Source organism: Lygodium microphyllum, chromosome 19 (assembly GCF_053477565.2).
Source record: "Lygodium microphyllum isolate KBCC chromosome 19, Lygodium_microphyllum_v1.1.10, whole genome shotgun sequence".
NCBI lineage: Eukaryota > Viridiplantae > Streptophyta > Polypodiopsida > Schizaeales > Lygodiaceae > Lygodium > Lygodium microphyllum.
The window spans coordinates 47499061-47527017 of NC_141153.1; the positions used below are offsets into that span (position 1 = coordinate 47499061).

A 27957-nucleotide genomic window follows, 5' to 3' on the forward strand; every position below is an offset into this window, starting at 1 on the left:
GACTTGGAGTGGGTTGCACAATAATCATGCCCAGTCTTATGGAATACATGGACCGGAAAAGGCCGCCTTCATTTACAGCTTGAAACTCAAATAATAAGTTCAACACTGGGTTTAAAATGTGGCAACTTCAGCCAGAGATTCCTGAAGTAAATCCTTGGGGCCTTAATGGCAGCTTATCTGATGTCCACTGATTTTCTTTATAAGATTGACCAGTAAATCCTTAAAAAATGGAAGTCAGTTGAAGCCTGCATGCCTAGACATCCTTTCTAATGCTTTTCAAGAGGAATGACTTGCGTAAGGAACCTTCACAGAGCAGGATGCCAAGTAACGAGAGAGGATATTGAGAGCCATGGGAAAACTGCCTATTTCTAAACCATTAGTTTGCATGTGCAAAGCACAAGACAAGGTGCCAATGCCAAGGAGGAGAGGGCAGGGTAATCACCAGTCACATGCATCAGAGAGAAGCAGTGTGATCACCCCCTTGATGCTTTGACCCTTGAGCAACCACTTTGTACCTATGGTCCTTTCCAATTCAACTTTCCAGTTAATGTCCACTATTTCTACTAAGAAGAACAGAATTTTGAAATGGACTTTGATTTCTGCAAGATTTTGACAATGTTCAACAAAATTTTTGTAAATGAACTGACAATGTTTTGCAGGATTTTTGTCAATTTACAGGTTCATCTTGCATATGCGGAGATTTTAAAAGGTCAAGGTCATCTTAGAGACTCAGAAGATCAGTTTTTAAAAGCAGGAAAACCAAGAAAAGCCATAGAAATGTACATCAATAAACAAGATTGGCAAGCTGCTCTAAAAGTTGCTGACTTGTTTGACCCCTCATCAGTTGCAGATGTCCAAGTAAGCATTATCCCTTAAGTGAGCTGTACAGTAGACTTAAGTAAGCTTTACTCCTGGAAGTAAGCTGTCCTGTACCCTAGTAACAGACAATTGTTTTAGAAAATGCAAACAAAAAGAGAGTCCGAGTTTTATCTGCATTTTTACAAAGTTGTGTCTGATAATGGTCAGAAACACAGTTCACATAACTAAGACCAATGAGCTATTAGGTTGCTCAAGCAAAAGCACTTTGCGAGAAAAATGAGCTGAGCAGAGCTGAGGCTTTATTTCTCCAGGTACTTGACACATTTGTTGAGACTACCTCTGGCTACTTGGAACTGGATACAAAATGATTTCTATGTTTTCATGGGCAGGCAAAGAGGCCAGATCTTTCCATAGACATCTACAAAGAAAGGAATCACTGGGAAGATGCAATTCGTGTCGCTGAAAACCATATGCCTATTCAGCTTAGTCAATTACAATCTGAGTTTGCTGCTTTCATGCAAAGGTGTTTATAGACCACTTTTCTGCAGGCTAATCAATATTTCTGTCCATAAAAATGGTAGTGCATGCAATCTTAATCAGGCTGATGAATGTTATGTGTTCGTAGAACCAATAGTATGGACAATTCGTTGGAATGTCTGTGGCAAACATTTGGATAGAGAGGATACATTGCATGTTGTCAGATTTGAGATTAGACTCTTCCAGGGATGGGGATTCATAACCAGATACACAGCAGCAGACAGGCATTAACAATTGTCAGCTCCTTTGTTCACACAGCATGCAAATGGACTTAAAGCTTTCCTGAAGCCAGATACAAAATTTTATGCTCTCTTTAGAGATTGGATCCCTACTGGCCTCTCGGTAGTGTTTCATAAGCATGTCGGCATTCCTTGGCCCACTCAAAGACAATAACTATAACAATCTAGCAATTAGCACATAGTTAAACACAAATTTCCAATACTATTTAGTGTGGCTAAGAAAGTATTGAAGTCCCTTATAATTTATTAGTGGTAGTAAGTCAATGATTACCTTGACTTTTGAGACGTTGCTAGCAATATTGTTTTTGGAAACTATGTGCCCTAAATTACAACTATGCTTAACCCAAAACTGGCACTTCAAGGGGTTCAATGAGACCATATTGTCCACAACTTTCAAAGACTACTTGGAGTTTTTCTATCTCCATTCTCCTTGCAGTTCCATCACTAGATCACGGAGGAAAGCGCACACATGGGGCACATTAACTTGGACTCAATGTAATATGGGGCAAAGGCAGGTCGGTATGGTACCCCCTCAAATGGGGATACTTTGTAAACCAACTCAAGTCAATATGATGTAGTCATGCACATGCATTATGTTAACTTGTTTTTCTCTTCGCCTTTCAAATTATAGATCTTAGATTCTTTCTTCATATGCTGACACCTAGTGGTGGGATCCATGCGCATTTCAACTTATGTGTGGATAGAAATTTTGTTGGGTTAAGAAGGATAGTAGTTCGATATCCAAGGATTCAAACATCGGAATTCACACTGGAGATAAATCCTGTACGATTGAAAGTATCAATGCATTTGCAATGCCTATCCCTAAAAGGAGCAGACCTTTGTAATTGTCGACTCCTCCATGATCCATATAGCGTGTATATCGGAAGCCAAATATGTGATGCCACAAGAGTCTTTTCAAGGGTAGCAGACAGGGAAAGGGCACAGACTAAACCAGGGAAACAGGATAGGGGATGGGACAGCATATTTGAAAAATGCAATTTACTTTAACAACAATTAAAGTACTCTAATGAATTACATAAAAAAGAAGATCTAGACTTTGGATAAATGAAATTACCAAGATACGATATTCTAACAACTGCACACACAAAATGAAATCTATGTCCCAAGACTCCAATGAGGAGCATATTGATTTTGAGATCTAGGGACAACCATAGGATAGTTGCACAAACATCCTGCGGCATGAAGGTTGAACCATACAAAGAAGGCTATAAAAGTCACAAATTAGTTAAGATTGAAGCAACCACAACTCGCAAGCATGTATCAAAGTTAGAGTGAGCAGGTATCGAAGTGCTAGCTAGCTTCATGAGCTTCATAATCAATTGCATCAAATGCACCACTACACTCGAGCAATCTAAAATCAAGAGCCTCTATGTGAGATGGATAGTTGAGGACTTTAGCAGTTGTTTTTCTTGATTTTTTGGAGAAGATATCACAGGCAAATCGATGCTTCAATAGAAAAGTAATCATATACATAGATTGCTCAATAACTATTTCCACCCATATAATCTCCCACTCTCCTTCACCAAATTTTTCAAACAATGAGCCATACAACATGATACAATAATGTGAGCCCTCAACAATGGCACAGCCGAACCCAACAAAAATCTGTTGGCCAATCAACTCAATGGCACTAATCCACTTTGCCAGCTAACTTGTGTTTTCATACCCTACTCCACAACATGCTTTCTGTTCTCAAGCAGAGTGGTCTTGGAAAGGCATGTGTAGTTAGGGTCATAATCCCTGATCTTCTTACCACAACCTTCAATACTTGGTTTACTCTACAAAAATATCAAAATGCCCTGAATATTTTAATTTGAGTGTAATCTGATGTGTATGTTGTCAGATGGGAGAGGATCGAGGTGCAGCTGAAGTGCAGTAGACAGTGTGAGAGTGAGAGACAGAGTTGAGCACGACACCCAATGCAATAGTACTAAAATAGAGTGTAAGCTGAAAGTACAAATGATAACCCTTATACCTTAGAGTTATAAGGGGCTGTTCACACCCGAACACAGTAAGTGCCCGTAAGTGTGCACCACAAGCACATACAAAATAGTACACATAATCTGGGGGAAAAAACCTCTCCTACCGAGAGTAAAAAGTGCCCCAGTGTCCTAGTGATCACCCGCACACTCCCATATGAGCGTAGGCGTAAGTAAGGCGTGTGAGATACCCAACAAACCCCCCTGGAGTGAAGAGTGATCAAGTGTACAAGGATCATCCGCCACCAAAGGGCGTCAAATTCAAAGCATCGCGAAATGCTTCAAATTTGTCTCGTGGAAGAGCTTTGGTGAAGATGTCTGCCACATTGCTGGTGGTAGGACAGTAGACAAGGCTGATATCACCTGCATGTAGCCTCTCTCTGACAAAGTGGTAGTGAATCTCTATGTGTTTCGTGCGAGCATGAAACACAGGGTTCCGTGCCACTGCAATGGCACTCTGACTGTCAGTATATAAAGGAGTAGGCTCCGTAACAGATACATCCAAATCAGCAAGTAAGCGTCTAAGCCATACGCACTCAACTGCAGTAGTGAAGGCTGCCTTGTACTCAGCTTCACATGACGACGTGGCAACAGTGGATTGTTTCTTGCTAAGCCAAGAAATGCATGACGAGCCAAGAAAGAAACAATTGCCACTAGTGGAGTGACGAGTATCAAAATCACCAGCCCAATCAGAGTCACTGTAAGCATGTAACTGCAGTGGTCCCCCCTTGGCATAAAGCAATCCAAGAGCTCTAGTACCCTGCAAGTAACGAAACACACGCTTCACAGCTTGCCAATGCGACATACGAGGCTGATGCATGTACCTGCTCAAAACTGAAACGGCAAACTGTATGTCTGGCCGAGTGTGGCATAGATAGATGAGACATCCCACTGCTGGAGCATAAGTATGGATATCAAACAAATCACTGTCATCATGTAATGACAGTTTGAGCCCAGGTTCCATGGGTGTACAAACTGGCTTGCAATCCTGTAAGCCAAACTTCTCAAGAAGTTGCCCAATGTACCTTGACTGACATAATCCAATGCCTCTAGCATCATGTACAAACTGGATGCCCAAGTAATAGTGCAAAATACCCAAGTCAGACATGTCAAAAGTTTGCTGTAAATTATTTTTGAATGCTGAAATCTGATCAGCACGTGTTCCAGTGAGCAAAAGGTCGTCTACATATAGACACAAAATCAGCATGGATCCCCCCTCTTTATGTACATAAAGGGTAGACTCAGATGGGCTGTTTACAAACCCCTGACTAAGCAAGAAAGCATCTATCTTTGCGTACCAAGCTCGTGGAGCTTGTTTCAAACCATATAGAGCTTTTTTCAGCTTGCATACTAAATTTTCTGAGCCTTCAACTGCAAAACCAATGGGCTGCTGTACATACACTTCTTCCTGAAGTTCCCCATGTAAGAATGCAGTCTTTATATCCAGCTGATGCACTTTCCAACCAAAATGTGCAGCCAAGGCAATCATAGACCGAATGGTCGTCATACGGGAGGTAGGAGCAAAGGTCTCCTCATAGTCAATGCCCTTTTTCTGTGCGTAGCCTTTAGCTACCAGCCGTGCCTTGTACTTATCTATGGATCCATCTGCATTCCTTTTCAATTTGTAGACCCATTTCGTACCAATGGCACGCTTGCCAACTGGCAAAGACACCAAATCCCAAGTATGATTCTTATGAATAGAATCCAATTCAGCTTGCATGGCTGCCATCCAATGCACACTATGTCGTGCATCCTCAAAACATTCAGGCTCCTCATTATCATGAGTACATGCTGCCATAACAAACTCCATGGAATGTGCTGAATCATGCAGTCGAGTTTGCCTTCGAGTACGACCAGCCAAGGGTGTTTCCAAATGACTATCTCTCATAGTCTGCGTGTACCATCTAGGCACCTGTCTTGCTTCCTGACTGTGTACAAGTTCCTGCTGAATTTCAGTTTCAGCAATGTGCTGATTTACTGCATGTTCCATAGGAGCAGCTGGCTGAACATTAGGTTCATTTGCTGAAGTACCAGCTGAATCACCAAATGTGATGGGCAGCAGCCCTTCAAAGACATCACGGGCAGCCTGATATGTATCAAAACCAGCCAAGGATAATTCTGATTTTTCATCAAATACAACATCCCTGCTGACAAAAACCTTCTTGGTCACGGGATCATAGAGTCTGTAGCCTTTGCTTTCGCTGCTATATCCCATAAAGATGCATTTTACAGCCTTGTTGTCCAACTTCTTTCTAAGTATCTGTGGAATATGGGCATATGCAAGACACCCAAAAGTACGGAAGTGGCCAACAGAAGGTTTGCGGCTGTGCCAAGCCTCAAAAGGTGTGACGGTTTTCAAGGCCTTGGTAGGGCATCTGTTCAAAATGTGGCAAGCGCACATGACGGCTTCCATCCAAAAACTATGAGGCAAACTCTTTGCCTTCAGCATACATCTGGCCATCTCCATGAGTGACCGATTTTTCCTCTCTGCTACCCCATTCTGCTGTGGAGTATATGCAGTAGTGTACTGATGGATAATGCCCTTCTGCTGCAAATAAGAATTCAGCATAGAGGACATGTATTCCCCCCCTCGGTCCGAACGGAGAGTCTTAATCTTGCAACCAGACTGAGTTTCCACAAGTGCACTGAAAGCCAAAAATGCATCATACACTTCTGACTTCTTTTTCAAGCAGTAGACCCAGCACAAACGTGTAAAGTCATCAATAAATGTTACAAAATAGTAACAACCACCCAATGACTGTGTCTGCATGGGCCCACAAACATCCGAATGCACAAGCTGCAATCTGGCTGTTGCTCTAAAAGCAACATCACGGGGAAAAGAGAAACGATGCATTTTCCCCAAAATGCAACCCTCGCATAAATGCTCAGGAGGTCTCTCCAAGAGAGGTAATCCATCCAACATCTGAGTACGCTGTAATAGCATCAAGCTGCCATAGTTTACATGCCCCAAACGAGCATGCCATAACTCTGCCTCTAACATAGCAGGAGTAAGAGTGGATGTCAAATATGCAGACTGATCTACCGAAAGAGCATCCAACTCATATAACCCATGACACAGAGAACCTGTCAAGACCAATGTCATGTGTTCCTTGTCACGGACCATGCAACGGTCATCATCAAAGGTGACCTGCAAACCACAACGTGCCATAGAAGAAATGGAAAGCAGATTCTTCTTAATGCCAGGCACATACAAAGCATCCTGTAGGCGGAGAATAGAGCCATCAATGGCTGTAAGCTGAATCTCCCCAATACCACGAACAGGGTATGATGCATTATTAGCACACTGAACAGACTTCCCAACGGGAGGTGCACCAAGAGAAGCAAACAAATCTCTACGAGATGTGATATGCCGTGAAGCACCACTGTCAAAGAACCAAGTGTCAGCATCCTCTGTAGAGCTAAATGCTCTATCAGCCCAAGAGACATCATAACTGCAAGTGTAAAAACAATAGTCCCTGTCTGCAACAAAGGACGCGGACTCACTAGCAGTGGAAGGAGCTGCAGAAACAGACATCCCTGACTCCTCCTTCTTTTCTTTGGCGATGCGCTTCCTGCACTCAGTGATGTAGTGGCCAGGCTTCTTGCAGTAATGGCATTTTCCTTTCTTGGCTTGCGTGCCCCCCTGTTTCTGACTTGTCTGTGAAGTGTTACTACTACCAGAACTCTGCGAAGCATTTTTCCCTTGGCTGTTTTTACCCTTCTGCCTTGACATAAAAGCCTGCTCAGAGGCTATACCATCCACACCACTGTTCCGTCTAGTTTGCTCCTCCTCTAGAAGCAAACTGACAAGCTGAATGAAAGTGATGGGCTCTTTCGAAATCCTCATAGTGAGGTTCAAGGCAGTATGAAAAGCCAAGTAAGAGGGAGGCAGTGAATTCAATGTCGTAGAAAGCAGCTGCGCATCTGAGTAGTACTCATCCACATTCATGAGTTGCTCCCGCAAGTCCTGAATTTTGTTGAGATGATCCTGCATAGAATCACCCTCATTCATCTTTAGAGTCTCTAGCTCTTTCTTCAAGAAAGAGATGCGAGTCTCATTCTTTCTTGCAAACATCTGCTCCAATATCAACCAAGCTTCTTGTGAAGAAGCTGCTGAACGAATATGAGGAATGATAGAACGCTGAACTGCCAATGCAATCAGCAACATAGCCTGTGCATCCCGTGTATCCCAAGTTTTCTGAGCTGCAGTTCTTGGGGGAAGTGGCTGAGCGGGGTGAGGTGGAGGGGGCTGAGGTTGCCCTCTTGCACGTCCTCCTGGAGGAGGAGTAGCGGGAGCCACAACTCCCGGTCGTGCTTCCTCTCCACTGACATAATCCCACAAATTTTTGGCCACTAATACGTTCTTCATCATGAAAGACCAAAGGGAATAATTGTTCCCATCCAATCGGTCTTCCTTGGACACATAGGTGAATACATCTCCTCCCTGATTTGCCATTATTTCCCAAAAGGTAATAGAGCAATGTCAATGCAGTACGGGCTGGAAATCTGCAAATTTCCAGAAATTGCAGCAAACACAAGTCTGCAATTAATGTGCAAAGGGTACTCTGTCAAAAAAAAAACTGTCACTGATGCACGCTTCCCAAGGTGCAATTAGTGCTCAGCAGCACTAAAACATCAAAAGCCCCAAAATTTTCTGCCCGAAATTTCTGTCACAAATGTCTGTTACAAAAGCCCCAAAATGTGCATTCAATGTGTCACAGACAGACACAGCACGTTTCCCAATGCTGAAAACTGAACCTGCTGTTCAGCACGTTTCCCAATGCTGAACCTGAACCTGTTGCACGAACTCCTGTGTAAAAGAAAAGTGCAGAATGTTACCTCTGCGTGTTGACGACGGGCACGATTCCCGAGATAATGACTGCTGGGTACAGTCGGACTGACGCACAGGTACAGGCGTGCAGGTCCAGTGACACGCGCAGGCAGGACTGGGCGCGCGCTGGGCAGAGGAGGCGGTACCCAGGACTGGGTGGTGGAGACAGGTGGCGCGCTGGCAGCTGGAGCTGACGGCACAGGCTAGCTCAGCGCAGGGAGGCTGCGCAGGCAGACTGACAGGCGAAGGAGCACTCTGGGCAGACACAGGGCAGAGGTGGCGCGCTGGGCAGAGGTGGCAGCACGCAGGTACAGGTGGCGCGCTGGGCAGAGGTGGCAGCACGCAGGTACAGGTGGCGCGCTGATTGTTGGAGCTGCACGCTGGGCAGAGGAGTCGTCTGGTGCTGCGCGCTGACAGACTGACAGGCGCAGGCAGGACTGGGCAGGAACAGGCGGCTGGGGCAGAACTGGCGGGGGCTGCAGACTGCAGACTGAAGACTGCTCTGAGCTGAGCTCTGATACCAAATGTCAGATGGGAGAGGATCGAGGTGCAGCTGAAGTGCAGTAGACAGTGTGAGAGTGAGAGACAGAGTTGAGCACGACACCCAATGCAATAGTACTAAAATAGAGTGTAAGCTGAAAGTACAAATGATAACCCTTATACCTTAGAGTTATAAGGGGCTGTTCACACCCGAACACAGTAAGTGCCCGTAAGTGTGCACCACAAGCACATACAAAATAGTACACATAATCTGGGGGAAAAAACCTCTCCTACCGAGAGTAAAAAGTGCCCCAGTGTCCTAGTGATCACCCGCACACTCCCATATGAGCGTAGGCGTAAGTAAGGCGTGTGAGATACCCAACATATGTATCAAATGTTTAAAAACTTATCATATAACTCACCTAGATCATAGAGATCCAGTAGGAGATCATTAAGTGTCACTCATAATCGTGGCATGGCACTGTGTATAGTTTGATTTTACTAACGAATACTTCATCAAAACCCATAGAAACCTTCATGACCCTTTGGGACACTAGAACACCCCTATCCCACGCTACCCAAGTCTAGTGCTCTCTTTCAGAAATGTAAACTCCCACCTGAATCACTATGTCCCCACCTATTCCTGCTCAAAATGTAAAACAGTCCTGGCAATAATTTTCCTTAGTCGCAAAAGTGATCTGAGAAGTTAGGCTGTCCAGAAACCCAGTCCTTTGGAGACATCGACATCCCTACCACTCAAGACCAAACAGCAAACAGCAAAGGCCAAACTTTTCTTGCCAAGTAGATTCAACAAGCACCAATCTCCACGAATGCACCAAATGATTCAAGACCATAGAACATTTAGGATGAACAGGCTGTCATCTTAAGCATTAATCACAGGCCACCATAAAGTAGTGTGCAGCCTGCAGGCTGCTATGTGCAGCATGAAGTGTGGGCAGAAAGTGGGCTGAAAGGTGGCAGAAGCAGGCCAGAAGGTCCAGTGGACCAGATCAACTCATTACTCATTGCAAAGAGTCCCATTCTCATCACTCATCCATTAGACACCCCCATGTCTGGCCAAATGTGAAGAACTATGATAAAGAAAAGTCTGAAAAGAAGACTATTCTTTCATAAAGGCATTGGTACCATGGGTGGGCATGGACTCTTGGGGTGCCCACTATCACAGCACTCTTGGCGTGTCCACTATCACGGTATATACCAACCTGTTGGATTGAGGTATTAGTTGTCAATAAGCCTCTCTAATATGCAAAGACACCTTTTTCACCCCTTGAGGCTCTTGCACAATGCTACCATCCAAACTCCACCCGCCGGTCACTGATCACATTGATACTTGTCTAGAGGAGGCATTGCACATGTGGCCTGAATAGGCACGGAAATGGTAATTAGATCTTCTCGTTTACAGATCCAAGCTTCGTTCAGGTATCATCCTTAATCTAGAAGATATCATTGATATTATCTTGTACTTTGCAAGAAAAGATGTTAATCTACACATTTGTCGCATTTCTCTCTCAAAGGACTTGACATCAAGCTCCTTGTCTTCTCAAACTTTTTAGCAAGATCCTTACTATATCTCCGCCATGGCAATGCCACTAATCCACATTTTAAAACTGGTCAATCTTGGAGAGATTTATCCCTCCCACTCTCTCTTGAGAGCGAGAGAGAGATCACAAATTATGCCTTGGCTGTGTCTCGAGACATGAAACACCAGCTCCTCCTAGGCTTCCTGCTCTGTTTCTCCAAAATATATCTTGGCTGCCACCGGCTATGTCCTCTACTAACTCAGTTGTCTTGTAGTCTGTAGGCCCTTGCCAAACTCAGTAGTTTCATCTATGTAAATATTTCTTTTCTGTCAGAGGCAATTGGTGTGGTCCCTGGAAACAGGTTCCTACATCTAGACACACGTAGTAAAAAGTGATGCTCCCAACAAGGTGTATATAAGGGCACTGTTGCTTAGATGCATCTAGGCTCTTCCCACCTGGTGTACAATACGGGTGACTGTGTTTCAAGTCTCAGCATCCCACAGAAGAGTCCGTGGAAGTCTGCAAACTCTAGTTGAAAGGCTAAGAGCTGTAAAATAGGAGGGATTTTGTCTTTCAAATTCTGCAGAGGACAAGATTGAGGTGCTCATGGACCTGTGCTTCTACCACACCACTAGTGCTTGTCATCTCAGATTGACAAGTAGACTCTTACTTCTGTCAGGCTTTGCATTAAGGTTAGAAGACTGCTATTGGATCCATGAGTTAGACCAGATGTATTTACATTTGATTTTCCATTGTTTGTAGCTTTTATCTATAATAAGACCCCTCACATGGAGGGATTTTCTCTTTGAACATTAAATTAAAGAGCACTGGTTTGACAAAACACACGGAAAGTGTTTCTTGAATTTTACTATCTCACACAACTGCAGAAAGAATGGAGGTATGGACACTTTGGAAACAGTTCTAGCAAAAGGAAAAGCAGCAGAATTAAATCACAGCATTGATAAAGCTATAGACATTTACCTACAGTTAGATCTTAAAGCCCTGCCTGACATGCAGAAACTGCAAATGGTACTAACATCACATTACCTTTTATTCTAAAAGTGTCATGTCATCAAGCATCTGTTGTTAAAACTTATTTATAAATTATACACCTTTCTCTAATTGCAGTGGAGCATTGCATCTTAACAATAATTTGAAACATATATTTTCCTTGTTGAGCAGTTGTCTCCAGATCTTTTTACAGTTGACTGTTCCATATCTCTAATAATTTTACTTTTTGTTTCTTAAACTTTCCCTTTCATACCCTTCATTTCTCATCTAAAATTTTTCCATTTTCATCATTCACACCCTTTGTAGTGTCTCTGAGTGTGCCAGCCTCGTGCTGCCAAGCAGTGTGCTCTCTTTTCCCACTGGAATTTTGCTAGAGCAGAGCTAAGGAAACACGACAGCAAAGTCATAGTAGTGGGTGCCATGAGAATCTCAGGAGAAGGGTGGACAGTGCAGGCACCTTGTGCTGAGAAAACATGGGAGACTATGAGACTATGCAGAAAATGAACTGTGATAGTTGTGCCATCCCAAGCATGGAGTAATCCTTGCCCTCAATCCACCTGTTGAAGAAGGCCTGCCGTCCAAACATCCAATGGGCCTGTGGCAAGCACTGCCTCAGACTGCCCTGGTGTGTTGAAGCTGACCCTAAAACACCCCTTCCTAGTTGGGTTACTTTTGTTTTCTTGTAGGGGTGCTTGTGAGAGATGCCTATATCATGTCCACTGTTGGTCTGTCACTAACCAGCCACTATGCCAGATATGATGCCTCCAAGGCCACCACTCTATCTCTAATGTGGAGCTCTACATATGGATCAAACCTGATCGGTGGGATAGTATCAGCCGTGAGAAGTGTGGAAACTGTGGGCTCTGCATTGGAGCCTGACACACACACACATATGTACATATGTATGTATATATGTATGCATACATATATACGCACACGTGTGTGTGTGTGTGTGTGTGTGTGTGTGTGTGTGTGTGTGTACATACATCTACACACACACACACATATGTATGTATGTATACACGTGCACACGCTTGCGCACATGCACGCATTGTGTGTGTGTGTGTGTGTGTGTGTGTGTGTGTGTGTGTGTGTGTGTGTGTGTGTTAGAGAGAGAGAGAGAGAGAGAGAGAGAGGAATTTACGAAAAAAAAAAGAGAGAGAGAGGAACAAGAATGTTGACCAGGGGTGTGTTGGCTGCCGGTCTTTCATCAAGCTTGGCTGGCTTGAAGGCCTGATGTAAATATTTCTATACATTAATTTAAACCTCTTCACCAAAAAAAATGTTGATCACGGGCTCTCCGCTATGAGGCTAGGAAAAACAGGAGAGGTGGAGAAGGGGCAAAGTAGAGCTGGTGTAGGAGACAAGGTAGGAAAGACTGAAGACACATGTTGGGCAGAGCTGACCGCCGGTTGCAGGGTGGCAGGGCAAACAAGCCTGGACAAAACTATCATGCAGCGAATGGCAGGAGCAGCATGTTGTGTAGGAGCAGAGTGACGGACAGAATGGCAGCAAGCAGAAGTGAGGCAGCATGCAGCAAAGTGAGGTGACAGGCAACAGAGCTTGGTGACAGCACAAGATCAAAGCACATGCAGCTCAAACATGAACCAACCTTTGTTGAGAGTGCGCGGATAGAGGAAGCGTGAAGATTTGCAGCAGGAGTGTGCAGGTGAGTGAGAGTGACAGAGAAAGAGAGTACGATCTGATTTGGGTGTACCAACAATGTGTTGGTACACAAAGAATAAAATGTATTTATACTTGGGGCACGTAACATGTACAACATAATAATACATGTGTACGATACACGGAGGTGAATAAAGGACCTTTACATCCCAACAACCTCCCACTTAAAGGTCCAAAGTGAACCTTTAACCAACTCCCACTAGTCGTATGCAATGCTCATGCCGAGCCTTGCTTAGATTTTTAGTGAGAATATCTCCAAGGTTGTCCTGTGTTTTGATCTTGGTCAATGTGATTAGACCATCTTCTAGAATCTGTATGATAAAGTGATATCGCACATCTATATGCTTTGTGCATGAATGATACATGGCATTCTTAGCCAGATACACAGCACTGGCTATCACATCCTAACATTGGAGTACTCATAGACATGCCGAGATCCTTTACAAGTGTGCTCAACCATATAGCTTCCTTAGAAGCTTCAGTAGCTGATATGTATTCGGCTTCAGTAGTACTCAGTACTACAATGATCTGCAACCTGAAGCACCAAGAATTGGCCCCATTAGCAACTATAAAGACATACCCGCTAGTGGACCTGCAAGTGTCCAAGTCACCTACCATGTCTGCATCACAATAACCCTGCAGACTAGGTACACCCTGCCCATAGCAAATACACTTTCTTTGTGTACCCTTTAGATATCGAAGAATACACTTGACAACCTCCCAATGTAGTTTGCCAGGATTTGACATAAACCTGTTCACAGCTCCCACTGCATAAGCAATGTCTGAACGAGTAGCGACCATAGCATACATAAGAGAGCCACAAGCTGATGCATAAGGGACTCCCTTCATAGCATTGGCTTCCATGTCATCTTTTGGCCTGCTGGCTTTACTAAGCTTAAGATATGGAGGTAAAGGCAACCCAAGAGGCTTAGCTTTAGCCATGTTAAATCTATCTAGTGCCTTTTCAATGTACTTCTCTTGAGATAAGAACAGCAATTTTTGTGTTCTATCCCTGCAAATTCTCATGCCCAAGTTATCAAAATCTTTCATGGAGAAAGTTGATTTCAACTAATCTTTGAGAGCATCCATGCTAGTCTTTCTTTTTCCAACTAGCAACATATCATCCACATACAAAACAAGTATGATGGGGTTGCCATCTGTATCCTTTTTCATGTATAAACAATAATCTGCATGGATGCGTGTAAACCCATGAGAGAGTATAAAAGTGTCAAACATAGCAGCTAAGAAACGTGTTTCTTTGAATTTGAAACTTACGAAACGTTTCTTAAAGTACGAGACGTTTCTGAGAGTAAACGTTTCTGAGAGTAAAAAACGTGGGCGTTTTTAACTTTTTTTATGTTTTTGGTGAGTTGGAACCCAAAACATAGTTTTTTTGACAAAAACTAGTGAGCAATGTTAAACATGATAATGATGATGTGTAATGACTTGTGAGGGCTTATGATTTTGGATAAGAGACTGATTTTTTTTATTTTATTTAGTTATTAAACTTTGTCAATCTAGTATCTATTCTTGTCTTGAGATTTGAATATTATACGACTTTAGTCTCATTTATGAGTTATTTATGATATAGTATTATTCATTCTTGATTTTGACATTTTGTCAGTTTGTTTTGAAATGAGAATCATGATATTGCAACTTGACTCACTCCATATTATAGATAGGCTATTTACATGTTAATTTCAATTTTCTTTGTATGATATATATGAATCATAATGTTTGAGTTCTAAACCATAGTATGGCTTATCCAAAGACTAACTTTGACATAAGTAACAAGTCAATAATGGATCATGGATATGTAACGTATCATGTATTATTCTCAATTGACTCTATTATCACTCAAGCTCAATTAGCCATTCTTTGTTTAAGAGAGAGTTCCATAGAGGTTTAAAACCTCTTTCCCCAATCAAAACTATTAAAAATCTCTATATAAAAAAACCCACGTTTCTTATTTTACCCCCCTTGAAAGAAACTTACGAAACATGTTTCTAATGTTTCGTTTCTAAACGTTTTTTACATTTCTGGCTGCTATGGTGTCAAACTTTTTATACCACTGGTGTGGTGCTTGCTTCATCGCATACAAGCTGCGTTTTAGTTTACACACCAACTACTCTTTTCCAAGAACTACAAAGCCCTCGGGCTGTTTCATGTAGATCTCCTCATTAATGTCACCATGCAAAAAAGTTGTTTTCACATCCATTTGGTACAGCTCTAAATCCAATACAGCACTGACAGCAGAAAGCACACATAAAGTGGTCGTATTCATAACAGGTGAGAAGACCTCTTGGAAGTCAATCCCTTCCTTCTGTGCATACCCTTTGGCAACCAGTCTTGCCTTGTACTTGGGTTTCCCATCAACTGTCTTTACTTTGTAAATCCATTTGTTTGGAAGAGACTTTCTTCCTTTGGGCAACGACACAAGATCCCAAGTATCATTAGCATCCAGAGATTTAATCTTTTCCTGCATAGCTAGCTCCCACTTACTGCTGAATTTGCATGACTTGGCCTCTTTATATGTAAGGGGCTCACCCTCATCTGTAAGCATCACATAGTGCAAAGAGGGGTCATACCTATGTGGCTGCCTTCTTAAGCATATAGACCTGCATACCCAATGATCTACATTCTCGGGAATCAGGTCTACATCTAGAGGCTCACCTTCATTTTCATTTCCAACACCTGCATTTTTATAATCAACAAGTCTATTTTGTTGTCCATCATCATCTGGCTCAAAAATAACCGGCTGATCATCAGTTTTAGCCTATGGTACAGCATCATGAGGCTCATCATTTGAAGTAATAGGTGGCTGCAAATTCTGAAATTTAGCCTTTTTCATGTCTTCATCAAAAGGCTAAAGTACTTTTCAGCAACTTTGCCTCATTAAACACAACATTACGGCTGCGAGCAATTTTCTTGGACTATGGTAATCACACTCTATAGCCAAATTCACCCTCATCACCATAACCCATGAAAATGCCTTATGGATTTCGGGTCAAGTTTACTTCTCAACTCATCTCTAACATACACAAAAGCATCACAACCAAATATCCGTAAATGGTCATATGAGGCCGATTTGCCAAACCAAACCTCCTCAAGGATGCCATTATTTAAGGACCTGTTTGGAGAGCGGTTGCAAATGTGAACCGTAGTTTTAAGTGCCTCTTCCCAAAATTCATTTTGGAGATTAGCAATGGATAGCTTGCACCGCATTCTCTCACATAAATTCCTATTGTATCTTTCAACCACACCATTTGGAGAAGGGCTGTAAGGAGCTGTAAGCTCCCTCTTGATTCCAAGTCACAAAAAGACTTAAACTCAAGCATTTCAGCTTTCTACCTGTCTGAATGGTCACAAATGCATGAAAAGTTTTAAAAACAGCAAACACTTCACTTTTCTTTTTCAACAAATAAACCCAAATCTTCCTAGAACAATCATCAATAAAAGAGACAAAATATGCAGTACCACCCAATGATTTCACGGGCATACTACATACATCAGAATGCACTAAGTCCAAGACATTGGACTTACGGGAAACACCATAGTAAAAGGAATTTTTCATTTGCTTTCCAAACTGACAATCATTACAAAAATCAAGTTTAGAGCCTTTTCCATCAACCCTCTTCAAAGAGGTAAGGACATCAAGTCTGTGAATGAAGTGTTGCACACATGGGTTGGGCTTTTTAATGCACAACACACGATCTATTCATGTGCACTGCACCATAAGGCTCCCTGGCCTTCCTTCTTGCACTACATGCCGGCATAGGGCGTGATGCACTGTTGCACCATCAAATTTGCACAATGCATACAACCTCTGCACAAGTGAATGTGAGGATTACATCAATGGGTTTCAGGAATGGACTGCCCTCTGTATCTTTCAATAGAGTGTGAGACAGAGGGTGGGTTGAGTGTGACTAGTGTTTCTCCTCAATCAATTCCGAGAGGTGAGATTGAGGGACGTACGACAATTGGAGTCAGGTACGTTTCTATTTCCCTCTGCACACACGGGACGGGTCTCTACCATCGGCTCTCTGGCTCATATGGCCTAATCTCTTGTGCCACAACTCCAAATGACAGCCAATTTCAGCAACTGCAAAAAACTTGCCATTCAAAGCTTTACAGTGTAGACAATACAAAGTGCCCTTCTTGGTTCCTTTTGCAATCAGCATGGAACCCTTTTTCAATTTCCACAAACCACCACCAAACAGTGTAGTGTAACCATGCAAGTCAAGCTGACCAACAGATAGTAAACTCTTCTTGATGCCAAGCACATATCTGACATTTCAACACAAGCTCTTGCCCATTATCCAAGGACAAGTATACAGTGCCTATCCCATCAATGCTGCAAGCATGGTTATTTCCAAGATATGCTTTTCCATAACTGTCTGCATTGAACATAGCAAAACACTCCAAGCAAGGAGTTACATGGAAAAAGGCACCAAAGTCTACAATCCAAGTTTGAGTGACACCATCATCAACTGACAAAAGTGCATCAATCACATCAACCTCAGTAATCTACATATCTTGCATGTGACATACAAGAGCATTATAACCTACTGCACATAGTACATCAGTCTCTACATCCGAGAGCTCCTCTATGACTGCAGTGGAGGCCACATTGGCCTTTTCCTTGCCTTTGGCTGCCTCAGATACATCTGTCTTATCCTCTTTCTTCTTTTTGTCTCCTGCATTCTTTTTTACTCATCCAGTTGCATATTCACTAACTTGCGCATTAAATGCACTTGATTAACAAGTGTGGTGATCTCATAAGCAGTTTTTAATTTCTCCCATATTGCATGACCAGTATCTAAGCCCTTAATGTCTGTCAAAATGTCATCAGTGGCACCCATCTTCATATAAGCACAGCTTTTTTGTTGACTCTGGCCCTGCATCAGACATTTGTGTGGGTTTATCTTCCTGAAAGCATCCTCACAATCCTTTAAGAACAATATGCCCTAATACGGCCTTTTCAAAGGTCAAAACCCTGACCATCAAAGCGTTTGATTTCCATCAAACTCTTAATGTCAAAATTGGAAGAAGTTGCAGCCATTTTTATCACAAACACAAGTGTAAATGCATTGAACTGCATGAGCACAAGCTAAACCAGCAAATACACTGCTGTTCTTGCCCAACCAGCAATAAACCTCTGTTGTTTTTACATAAACCAACCACCACACGGGCAAATACTACAGAAATTTACCCAAATCTGCACAAAATCCCAAATTTTCAAGTCTAACAGTGCGTAAATGTCAGCCAATCTGACCCAGCTGAACAAAATTTCATCAATACATGAAAAGCCCCAATTTTCCAAGGTCTAATGTCAAGAAATTTTACTCGGGTGAGCAAAATTCCAAAAAATTTGGCAAAATCCCCAATTTAACTGAGCTCAACATTCACAATGTCTGTGATTTCTGACACAAATGTCACTGTCAAGCATAAACAACATCAAATCTGGGAAAAGCCCCAAATTTCCCGAAGCAGATTTGCACAGATTTGTAATCTGTGCTTATGCGTGTGAACGCCCGGAAGGGGAGAAATAAAAGTAAACTAGAATTTCTAATTCACGTCGCTTCAGTCCGTCCTGTCAGAAACCCACATCGCCCACTGTCGCCGGCTCGTCACGCACACCTCCTGAGCTTCCACGTGCTCCCGTTCCCGTTTCCTGTCACTGGTCCACATGCGTGTTGCCTCGGCTATTCGCCTGCGGCTGTCGCCTGTCAGTTGCCTGCATGTCTTCCACTCGACTGCCCGCCAGTCTTCCGCACGACCTGTGTTGCACAGATCGTTTTTCTTCAAGTCAACCTTTGCTAGTCATTTGCATGCGACTTGTTGAGCTGCAGCCTACCTATTGGTCTCAGAAGCGTGCATAGCCTGTGCTCTGATACCAGTTGTTGAGAGTGCACGGATAGAGGAAGCATGAAGATTTGCAGCAGGAGTGTACAGGTGAGTGAGAGTGATAGAGAAAGAGAGTATGATCTAATTTGGGTGTACCAACAATGTGTTGGTACACAAGGAATAAAATTTATTTATACTTGCGGCACGTAAGGGTACATTCACATGTACAATATAATAATACACGTGTACGATACACGGAGGTGAATAAAGGACCTTTACATCCCAACAACCTTGATCTAGAGAGGTGGATTAAGAGAGCAGCTGCCCCAAATTCTTAAATTGAGGGTGGAGCTAACTAATCTAGAACAAGTGTTATTGATCTCCAAGCTTAAAACCACCCATTGCTACTACAAAGGCCGTTATATTGGCCTCATTCCCAACAAGGTACACGGTTGTATCATTCATGAACTCTACATCCAAGAGCTCATTAAAGTCAAGGTCACCTCTATACCACTAACTAGGATGTGATTGTGTGCAAAGGAGTGAAAGATTGCCATCCCTCTAACGCGCTACTCTAAAAATCCTATCCTCAACATAGTACCCTCCAAGAACTCCCAATCTAAATTCTTGTATAATGAGAAATTAAGAATTAAGATAAGATAACCACTTGGCACAATACTTGGCATGTTACCTTGCATATTAAAAAACAAAAACCCAAAGGGATTCGACTGACGGTGACAACTAAGGGCAAACGAACTATTTCAATGTGACGCCTACAAACTTTAGCATATGCCATATTATACTAATTCTACTACAACCAACATCTGGCAATGGCCACCTTGACCCTTTTTAATCTTTTGTGAACCAATGTTAGAACCACATTAAAAAATTCAGGTTTTAAATATGAAGACCTGAATTGGGGATGGTTGTATGCCATCCGTATCGTCCACAGGGCCCAAAATTGGCTCCATGCAAAGAAGTAAGAGAACTATGGGCGAGGAGAAAGGTATTCATTAAACAACCAAAAGTACTCGCTAGAATTGGCATTATGAAATTACACTTGAGATCGTGGTCTAATGGTTAAGTAGCGACCATGAATCAAGACAGCTCCAAAGACATGATGAATGTCTCTACAATTAGCTCCACCTCTCTTACACCTAGCAATTGCCATTTTCCTCTTTATAGGACCTTTCCCAGTAATAACAATTCAATCTATTACACCTGCATGTGGAGGCCCATGGCAGCCTAATATTCACTCAATCTTTTAGGATGTCTAGACAAAAAGTCACATTCGCAGCTGCTATCATTAGAGCATGAACATTTTTTTCATCTAGCCTCCAATAGCTACCATCGACAAGAGTTAAAGAGAAGAGAAGACAACACTTCTCTTCAATCACTATTGAGCTATGACAAAGGCCGTGACAAAGGGAGTACCTCCTGAGTGGAGGACAGATGCATCCACTTCTCACACTTATATTGGCCTCTCCTCCAGAGGGGCATCTTTCTCGGGGTCATTGCAACTAGTAGAGATGGGATATTCACGTTCATGGTGGAAGAGGATGGTCATCTTCATAGAGAGGACTTGGGTCAAGCAAAGTTCATAAGATGATCTAAACAAAGGGTCAAAGTAGTGACACACCATGAGAGGAGGTGATGCATCAACCTAAACCCAGTCACCTACCTAATAGATGGATGGAGACATTGGGGCCTATCAGAGGAAGCCCCTTGAGATATTATAATGGGATCTAGAACATTGGATTTGGAGTGATTCATTTCTTGACAGGCCGTGAGATGTGGTCACCTTTGGCTATTCTACCAAGATGGGGAGGATGATTTAGAGGAGTAAGATCAGAGCACATCCAGCAACCACTTCTCATCAACACAGATAGGAAACCTCAGATTATTTCCTGTTAGACCTTTGGAGGAGGTTGGATGACAACTTTTGGCCTAGGAAGATATCCCACTTCCTATGGTTGTTAGCTCATAGAAGCTTAGCACATTGTACATGGCTTGGTTATGATAGAGTCTAACCCTTGCAAATCCCATGTAGAGTCTAACCCTTTGCAGACCATGCAGGATGAGTTAGACTCTATTGCCACTAAACCCAGTCACCTACCTAATAGATGGATGGAGACATTGGGGCCTATCAGAGGAAGCCCCTTGAGATATTATAATGGGATCTAGAAAATTGCATTTGGAGTGATTCATTTCTTGACAGGCCGTGAGATGTGGTCACCTTTGGCTATTCTACCAAGATGGGGAGGATGATTTAGAGGAGTAAGATCAAAGCACATCCAACGACCACTTCTCATCAATACAGATAGGAAACCTCCGATTATTTCCTGTTAGACCTTTGGAGGTTGGATGACAACTTTTGGCCTAGGAAGATATCCCACTTCCTATGGTTGTTAGTTCATAGAAGCTTAGCACATTGTACATGGCTTGGTTACACCCAAGAGAATAGATTGAAAGAGTGTGACCAGAAAGTACAAAGTACAACCCTTAAACTTAGGGTTGTAGGGGGTGTTCACACACGACACACACTAAGTGCCCATAAGTGTGTAACATAAGCACATAAGCACATACGACAATAAGACTATAAGTCTGGGGGAAAAAACCTCTCCTACCGAGAGTAAAAAGTGCCCCAGTGTCCTACTGATCACCGACACTCCCATATGAGCGTAGGCGTAAGTGAGGCGTGAGTCAAATATCCAACAACCCCCCCTGGAGTGAAGAGTGATCAAGAGTACAAGGATCATCCGCCACCAAAGGATATCAAATTTAAAGCATCGCGAAATGCTTCAAATTTGTCACGAGGAAGAGCTTTGGTGAAGATGTCTGCCACATTACTGGTGGTAGGACAATAGACAAGGCTGATATCACCTACATGTAGCCTCTCTCTGACAAAGTGATAATGGAATGTGTTTCATGCGGGCATGAAACACTGGGTTCCGTGCCACTGCAATGGCACTCTGACTGTCAGTGAACAAAGGAGTAGGCTCCGTAACAGATACATCCAAATCAGCTAGCAAGCATCTAAGCCATACTCATTCAACTGTGGTAGTGAAAGCTGCCTTGTATTCAACTTCACATGACGATGTGGCAACAGTGGATTGTTTCTTGCTAAGCCAAGAAATGCAAGAAGAGCCAAGAAACAAACAATTGCCACTAGTGGAGTGACGTGTATCATAATCATCAGCCCAATCAGAATCACTGTAAGCATGTAACTGCAGTGGTCCCCCCTTGGCATAAAGCAACCCAAGAGATCGAGTACCCTGCAAGTAATGAAAAACACGCTTGACACCTTGCCAATGTGACATACGTGGCTGATGCATATACTTGCTCAAAGCTGAAACTACAAACTGTATGTCCGGCCTAGTGTTGCATAGATAGATAAGACATCCAACTGCAGGAGCATATGTATGTATATCAGACAAATCACTGTCATCATGTAATGACAGTTTCAGTCCAGGTTCCATGGGAGTACAAACTGGCTTGCAATCCTGTAAGCCAAACTTCTCAAGAAGCTGCCCAATATACCTTGATTGTGATAGCCCAATACCTCGAGCATCATGTATGAACTGGATGCCCAAGTAGTAATGCAAAACTCCCAAGTCAGACATGTCAAAAGTTTGCTGCAAATTTTGTTTGAATGCTGAAATCTGATCAGCATGTGTTCCAGTGAGCAAAAGGTCATCAACATAAAGACATATAATCAGCATAGATCCCCCTTCTTTACATACGTAAAGGGTAGACTCAGATGAGCTGTTTAGAAACCCTTGACCAAGCAAGAAAGCATCTATTTTTGCATACCAAGCTCTAGGAGCTTGTTTCAAACCATATAGTGCCTTTTTGAGCTTGCATACCAAATGTTCTGAGCCTTCAACTGCAAAACCAATGGGCTGCTGTACATAAACTTCCTCCTGAAGTTCTCCATGTAAAAATGCAGTCTTGATATCTAGCTGATGCACTGTCCAACCATAATGTGCAGCCAAAGCAATCATAGACCTGATGGTCGTCATATGGGAAGTAGGAGCAAATAACTCCTCATAATCAATGCCCTTTTTCTGTGCGTAGCCTTTAGCTACAAGCCGTGCCTTGTATTTATCAATGGATCCATCTGCTTTCCTTTTTAGTTTGTAGACCCATTTCGTTCCAATGGCTTTCTTCCCAAATGGCAAGGACACCAAATCCCAAGTTTGATTCTTAGTAATAGAATCTAATTCAGCTTGCATTGCTACCATCCAATGCACACTGTGTTGTGCATCCTCATAACATTCAGGCTCTTCATTATCAAAAGTACTTGCTGCCATAACAAACTCCATGGTATGTGCTGAATCATGCAAACGAGTTTGCCTTCTAGTACGACCAGCCATGGGTGCATCCAAAGGACTATCTTGCATAGTCTGCAAATACCATCTAGGTAACTGTCTAGCTTCCTGACTGTGTGCAAGCTCTTGCTGAATTTCAGTTTCAGCATTATGCTGAATATTCCGATCAGCCAATGGCTGAATTTCTGCACTTTCCATAGGAGCAGCTGGCTGAACATTAGGTTCATTTTCTGAAGCTCCAGCTGAATCACCAAAAGTAATGAGCAGCAGCCCTTCAAAAACATCACGGGCAGCCTGATATGTGTCCAAACCAGCCAAGGATAATTTTGATTTTTCATCAAAAACAACATCCCTGCTGACAAAAACCTTCTTTGTAACGGGATCATAGAGTCTGTACCCTTTGCTCTCATTGCTATATCCCATAAAAATGCACTTAACAGCCTTGTTGTCCAACTTTTTTCTAAGTACCTGGGGAATATGGGCATAGGCAAGACACCCAAAGGTACGAAAGTGGCCAACAGAAGGTTTACGGATGTTCCAAGCCTCAAAAGGTGTGATGGTCTTCAAGGCTTTTGTAGGACATCTGTTCAAAATATGGCAAGCACACATGATTGCTTCCATCCAAAAACTATGAGGCAAGCTCTTTGCCTTCAGCATACATCTGGCCATCTCCATGAGTGACCGATTCTTCATCTCTGCTACCCCATTCTGCTGTGGAGTATAGGCAGTAGTGTACTGATGGACTATGCCTTTCTGCTTCAAAAAAGAATTCAGCATAGAGGACATGTATTCCCCCCCTCGGTCCGAACGGAGAGTCTTAATTTTGCATCCAGATTGATTTTCAACAAGTGCACTGAAAGCAAAAATGCATCATACACTTCTGACTTCTTTTTCAAACAGTAGACCCAACAAAAACGTGTAAAGTCATCAATGAATGTCACAAAATAGTAACAACCGCCCAATGACATTGTTTGCATAGGCCCACAAACATCTGAATGCATCAACTGCAATCTGGTTGTTGCTCTGAAAGCAACATTACGGGAAAATGAGAAACGATGCATTTTAACCAAAATGCATCCCTCGCATAAGTGCTCAGGAGGTCTCTCCAAGAGAGGTAAGCCATCCAGCATCTGAGTACGCTGCAAAAGCATCAAACTGCCAAAGTTTACATGCCCCAAACGAGCATGCCATAACTCCGCCTATATCATAGCAGGAGTAAGAGTGGATGTCAAATATGCCGACTGATCTACTGAAAGAGCATCCAACTCATATAAACCATGACACAAAGATCCTGTCAAGACCAAAGTCATGCGTTCTTTATCTCTAACCATGCAACGGTCATGATCAAATGTGACCCTGCAAACCACAACATGCCAAAGAAGAAATAGAAAGCAAATTCTTCTTGATTCCAGGCACAAACAAAGCATCCTGCAGCCGGAGAATAGAGCCATCAATGGCTGTGAGCTGAATCTCCCCAATACCACGAACAGGGTACGATGCATTATTGGCACACTGTACAGATTTCCCAACGGGAGATGCACTAACTGAAGCAAACAAATCTCTGCGAGATGTAATATGTCTAAAAGCACCACTGTCAAAGAACCAAGTGTCAGCATCCTCTCTAGAGCTAAGTGCTCTATCGGCCCAAGAGATGTCATAACTGCAAGTGTAAAAACAATAGTCCCTGTCCACAACAAAGGACGCGGACTCACTAGCAGTGGAAGGAGTAGTAAAAACAGACATTCCTGACTCCTTCTCTTTGGCAATGCGCTTCCTGCACTCAGTGATATAGTGGCCTGGCTTCTTACAATAATGACATTTTTCCTTTTTAGCTTGCGTCCCCCCTTGTGTCTGATTCTGCGATGTGCCCGAAGTGCCAGAACTCTGTGGAGCATTTTTCACCTTGTTGTTTTTGCCTTTCTGTCTTGCCACAAAAGCCTGCTCAGAGACTATAGCATCCACATTACTATTTTTCCTTGTTTGCTCCTCCTCTAGAAGCAAACTAACCAGCTGAATAAAAGTGAGTGGGTGCTCAGCAATCCTCATGGTGAGGTTCAATGCAGCATGAAAAGACAAGTACGAAGGAGGTAAGGAATTCAAGGTGGTGGATATCAACTGTGCATCCGAAAAATACTCATCTACATTCAAATTTATCCCACACCTGTATCGTGTATGCGGTCCCTGCTGCGTATGAACCTCCTCTGCCAGAAATTGATTCTGGACTAAAATAAAAAATTTTGTTAAAAAATACCTGACGTGGATTGCAAGCGGACGGGGCAGTGTGGCAGGTCGCTGGTTAAACAGAAGTCGTCGGGCTGTCAGAGCGGGCGAACGGGACGCAGGTTTACTGACGTGGACTGCAGGCTGACGGTCGCTGGTCAGACGGTGTCGGGCAGGCTTGGTCAGATGGTGTCGGGCGGGCTGCTGACGTGCCAGAGGCAGGCGGCCACCAACAGGTGGCGCTTTAGACAGGCGGCACTGGCGCTGGCGTCGCTTCAGACAGACGAATGGGCTTCAGGCAGGCGGCGCAGGAAACAGGTGGCCCTCGAGACAGGTCGCGCTGGTGACAGGCGGCGCCCAGACCTGACGAGTTGGAGCTGCACGCTGGCGAGAGAGTCTGCACGCTGGCAGACTGACGGGCACAGGAGCACGTCTGGCTGAGATGGCGGCTTCTGCAGGTGCAGCGGCAGTACGCAGGTACAGGGTGAAACTGACTGGGGCTTTCGAACAGGATTAGACGGTGCTGGCGGGCAGATGAGCTGCAAGTCGACTGGGCAGAGCTAGCGAGGGCTGCAGACAGCAAACAGAAGACTGCTCTGATACCAAATGTGAGATGGAAGTATTGAGGTGCAGCTGTGAGTTCAGTAGACAGTGTGAGAGTGAGAGACAGAGTGAAGCACGACACCCAAGAGAATAGACTGAAAGAGTGACCAGAAAGTACAAAGTACAACCCTTAAACTTAGGGTTGTAGGGGGTGTTCACACCCAACACACACTAAGTGCCCATAAGTGTGTAACATAAGCACATAAGCACATACGACAATAAGACTATAAGTCTAGGGGAAAAAACCTCTCCTACCGAGAGTAAAAAGTGCCCCAGTGTCCTACTAATCACCGACACTCCCATATGAGCGTAGGCGTAAGTGAGGCGTGAGTCAAATACCCAACACCAATGACGTGTGGCTGTGGTTGGCTGGAGAAGATACAAAGACACTACCTATGAGACTGTCCTTGAGCTCAGTATGTATGAAGAAGAGCCCTCAAGATGCTCTTTGATGGCATAGTAGAGACCATGGTTGAGGCTTAGGGGGTAGTAGCTTGGGTCATAGACAAAGGCCCAACATGTGGATATGAGGATTTTCAGGGGAGCCACTGCTTTCTCATCATTGGCTAGCATCTGAGAAGGATCCCAACTCCAAACTACTCGCAAGCATAGTGGACACAACCACGCTGTCATAGATGGGAGTTGATTGCTAGCATTATTGCATGCTACAACTTGGACTGCAAGTTGCAAGCATGCTATAGACCTTTAAGGTGTCTCCATTGCAAAGACTCTTTCAAGGATTATGACAAAGATCATAATACCCTTTGTGGGAGATGGGAGAGGCTGCACCTGTTATCGGTCATGAATCGGCTAGACATAGTGGCTCCAACGGCATTATAGTTTCTTGACCTTCCTCCAAATATGCTTAGTATGCATTCTACACCCAGAGCTTCTACATTCCTATGGAAAAGTGAGGAGGATGTAGGGCAGTTCTAAGAGAATGAGGAAGAAAAGGGAGAATTTCTTGCAGATTTGGGATTCGGACACCTTCTTTCATACCACCCCTCTGATGGTCTGGCATTTTAGCCCATCAGATTGGTTGTGATGCCCATCAATGTCAACTACTACCTACCATAATGAATGATTTCCAATCACAGAGTTGGGGTATTTCCTCACAGAGTCTACCAACAAGGTCTGAATATTCAACAGACCATTGACCAAAAGCATCAACACAGACGGAAGTCTCTGCAAATAAATGTACTAACAAAATATTCAAAGGTTACTTTTGCTCACAGAATACTGCAAGAAGAGTGGAATTTCTAGCCAATTCATGCATATGAATATTCAAAATGTTAAGGCATCCATGCATCTTTGGAGACCAGGTTAACCCTTACAGTGAAGCCATCGTTCCACCAGAGCAAGCGTGTAAAATTCGTCATGCATTAATTGAACCATAGGCAAAAGAATATTTGGTTTAATTTGAAAAGTAAATTTGAAAAGCACTAGCGATACTTGAACCATGCCACAATGGGGTCAAGTTTTGTTTCTCTATCTTATTCTTCCTCTGTAGTCAAGCACTATGATCAAGAAGCTGAAAGATCAGACTCTTAGCCGCCTTGAGAGGGCAGCTAGACTTGGACCCTAATCCACATCTATAAAGGCTTGCCATAGAGAAGGATCTTTATTTTTCATCTCTAAGATATAAGAGTGAGTTTTTCTTCCTTTTCATTTTCTTTTTTCTTTTTTTTCGTGAAGATAATTGAATTTAGTAGTAAATATTTACATCAGACCATCAAGTCAGCAAAGAAAAAATGGACACAAATGAATGTCTACCAAGACTTTAACACAGAAATGTCACACAAAAAGGACAGCTGG

General features: G+C 43.1%; 1 protein-coding gene across 1 annotated transcript in view; it reads left to right on the forward strand.

Annotated features, from left to right (window-relative positions):
• LOC148019832 (intraflagellar transport protein 172-like) overlaps positions 1 to 27957 on the forward strand; it is a 324662-nt gene that overhangs the window by 249819 nt on the left and 46886 nt on the right. Inside the window, exons 31-34 of the mRNA XM_087700018.1 lie at positions 679 to 858; positions 1065 to 1130; positions 1209 to 1342; positions 11335 to 11476. Of these exons, the coding sequence (XP_087556144.1) occupies positions 679 to 858; positions 1065 to 1130; positions 1209 to 1342; positions 11335 to 11476 (522 nt within the window). The remainder of the gene's footprint in view (positions 1 to 678; positions 859 to 1064; positions 1131 to 1208; positions 1343 to 11334; positions 11477 to 27957) is intronic.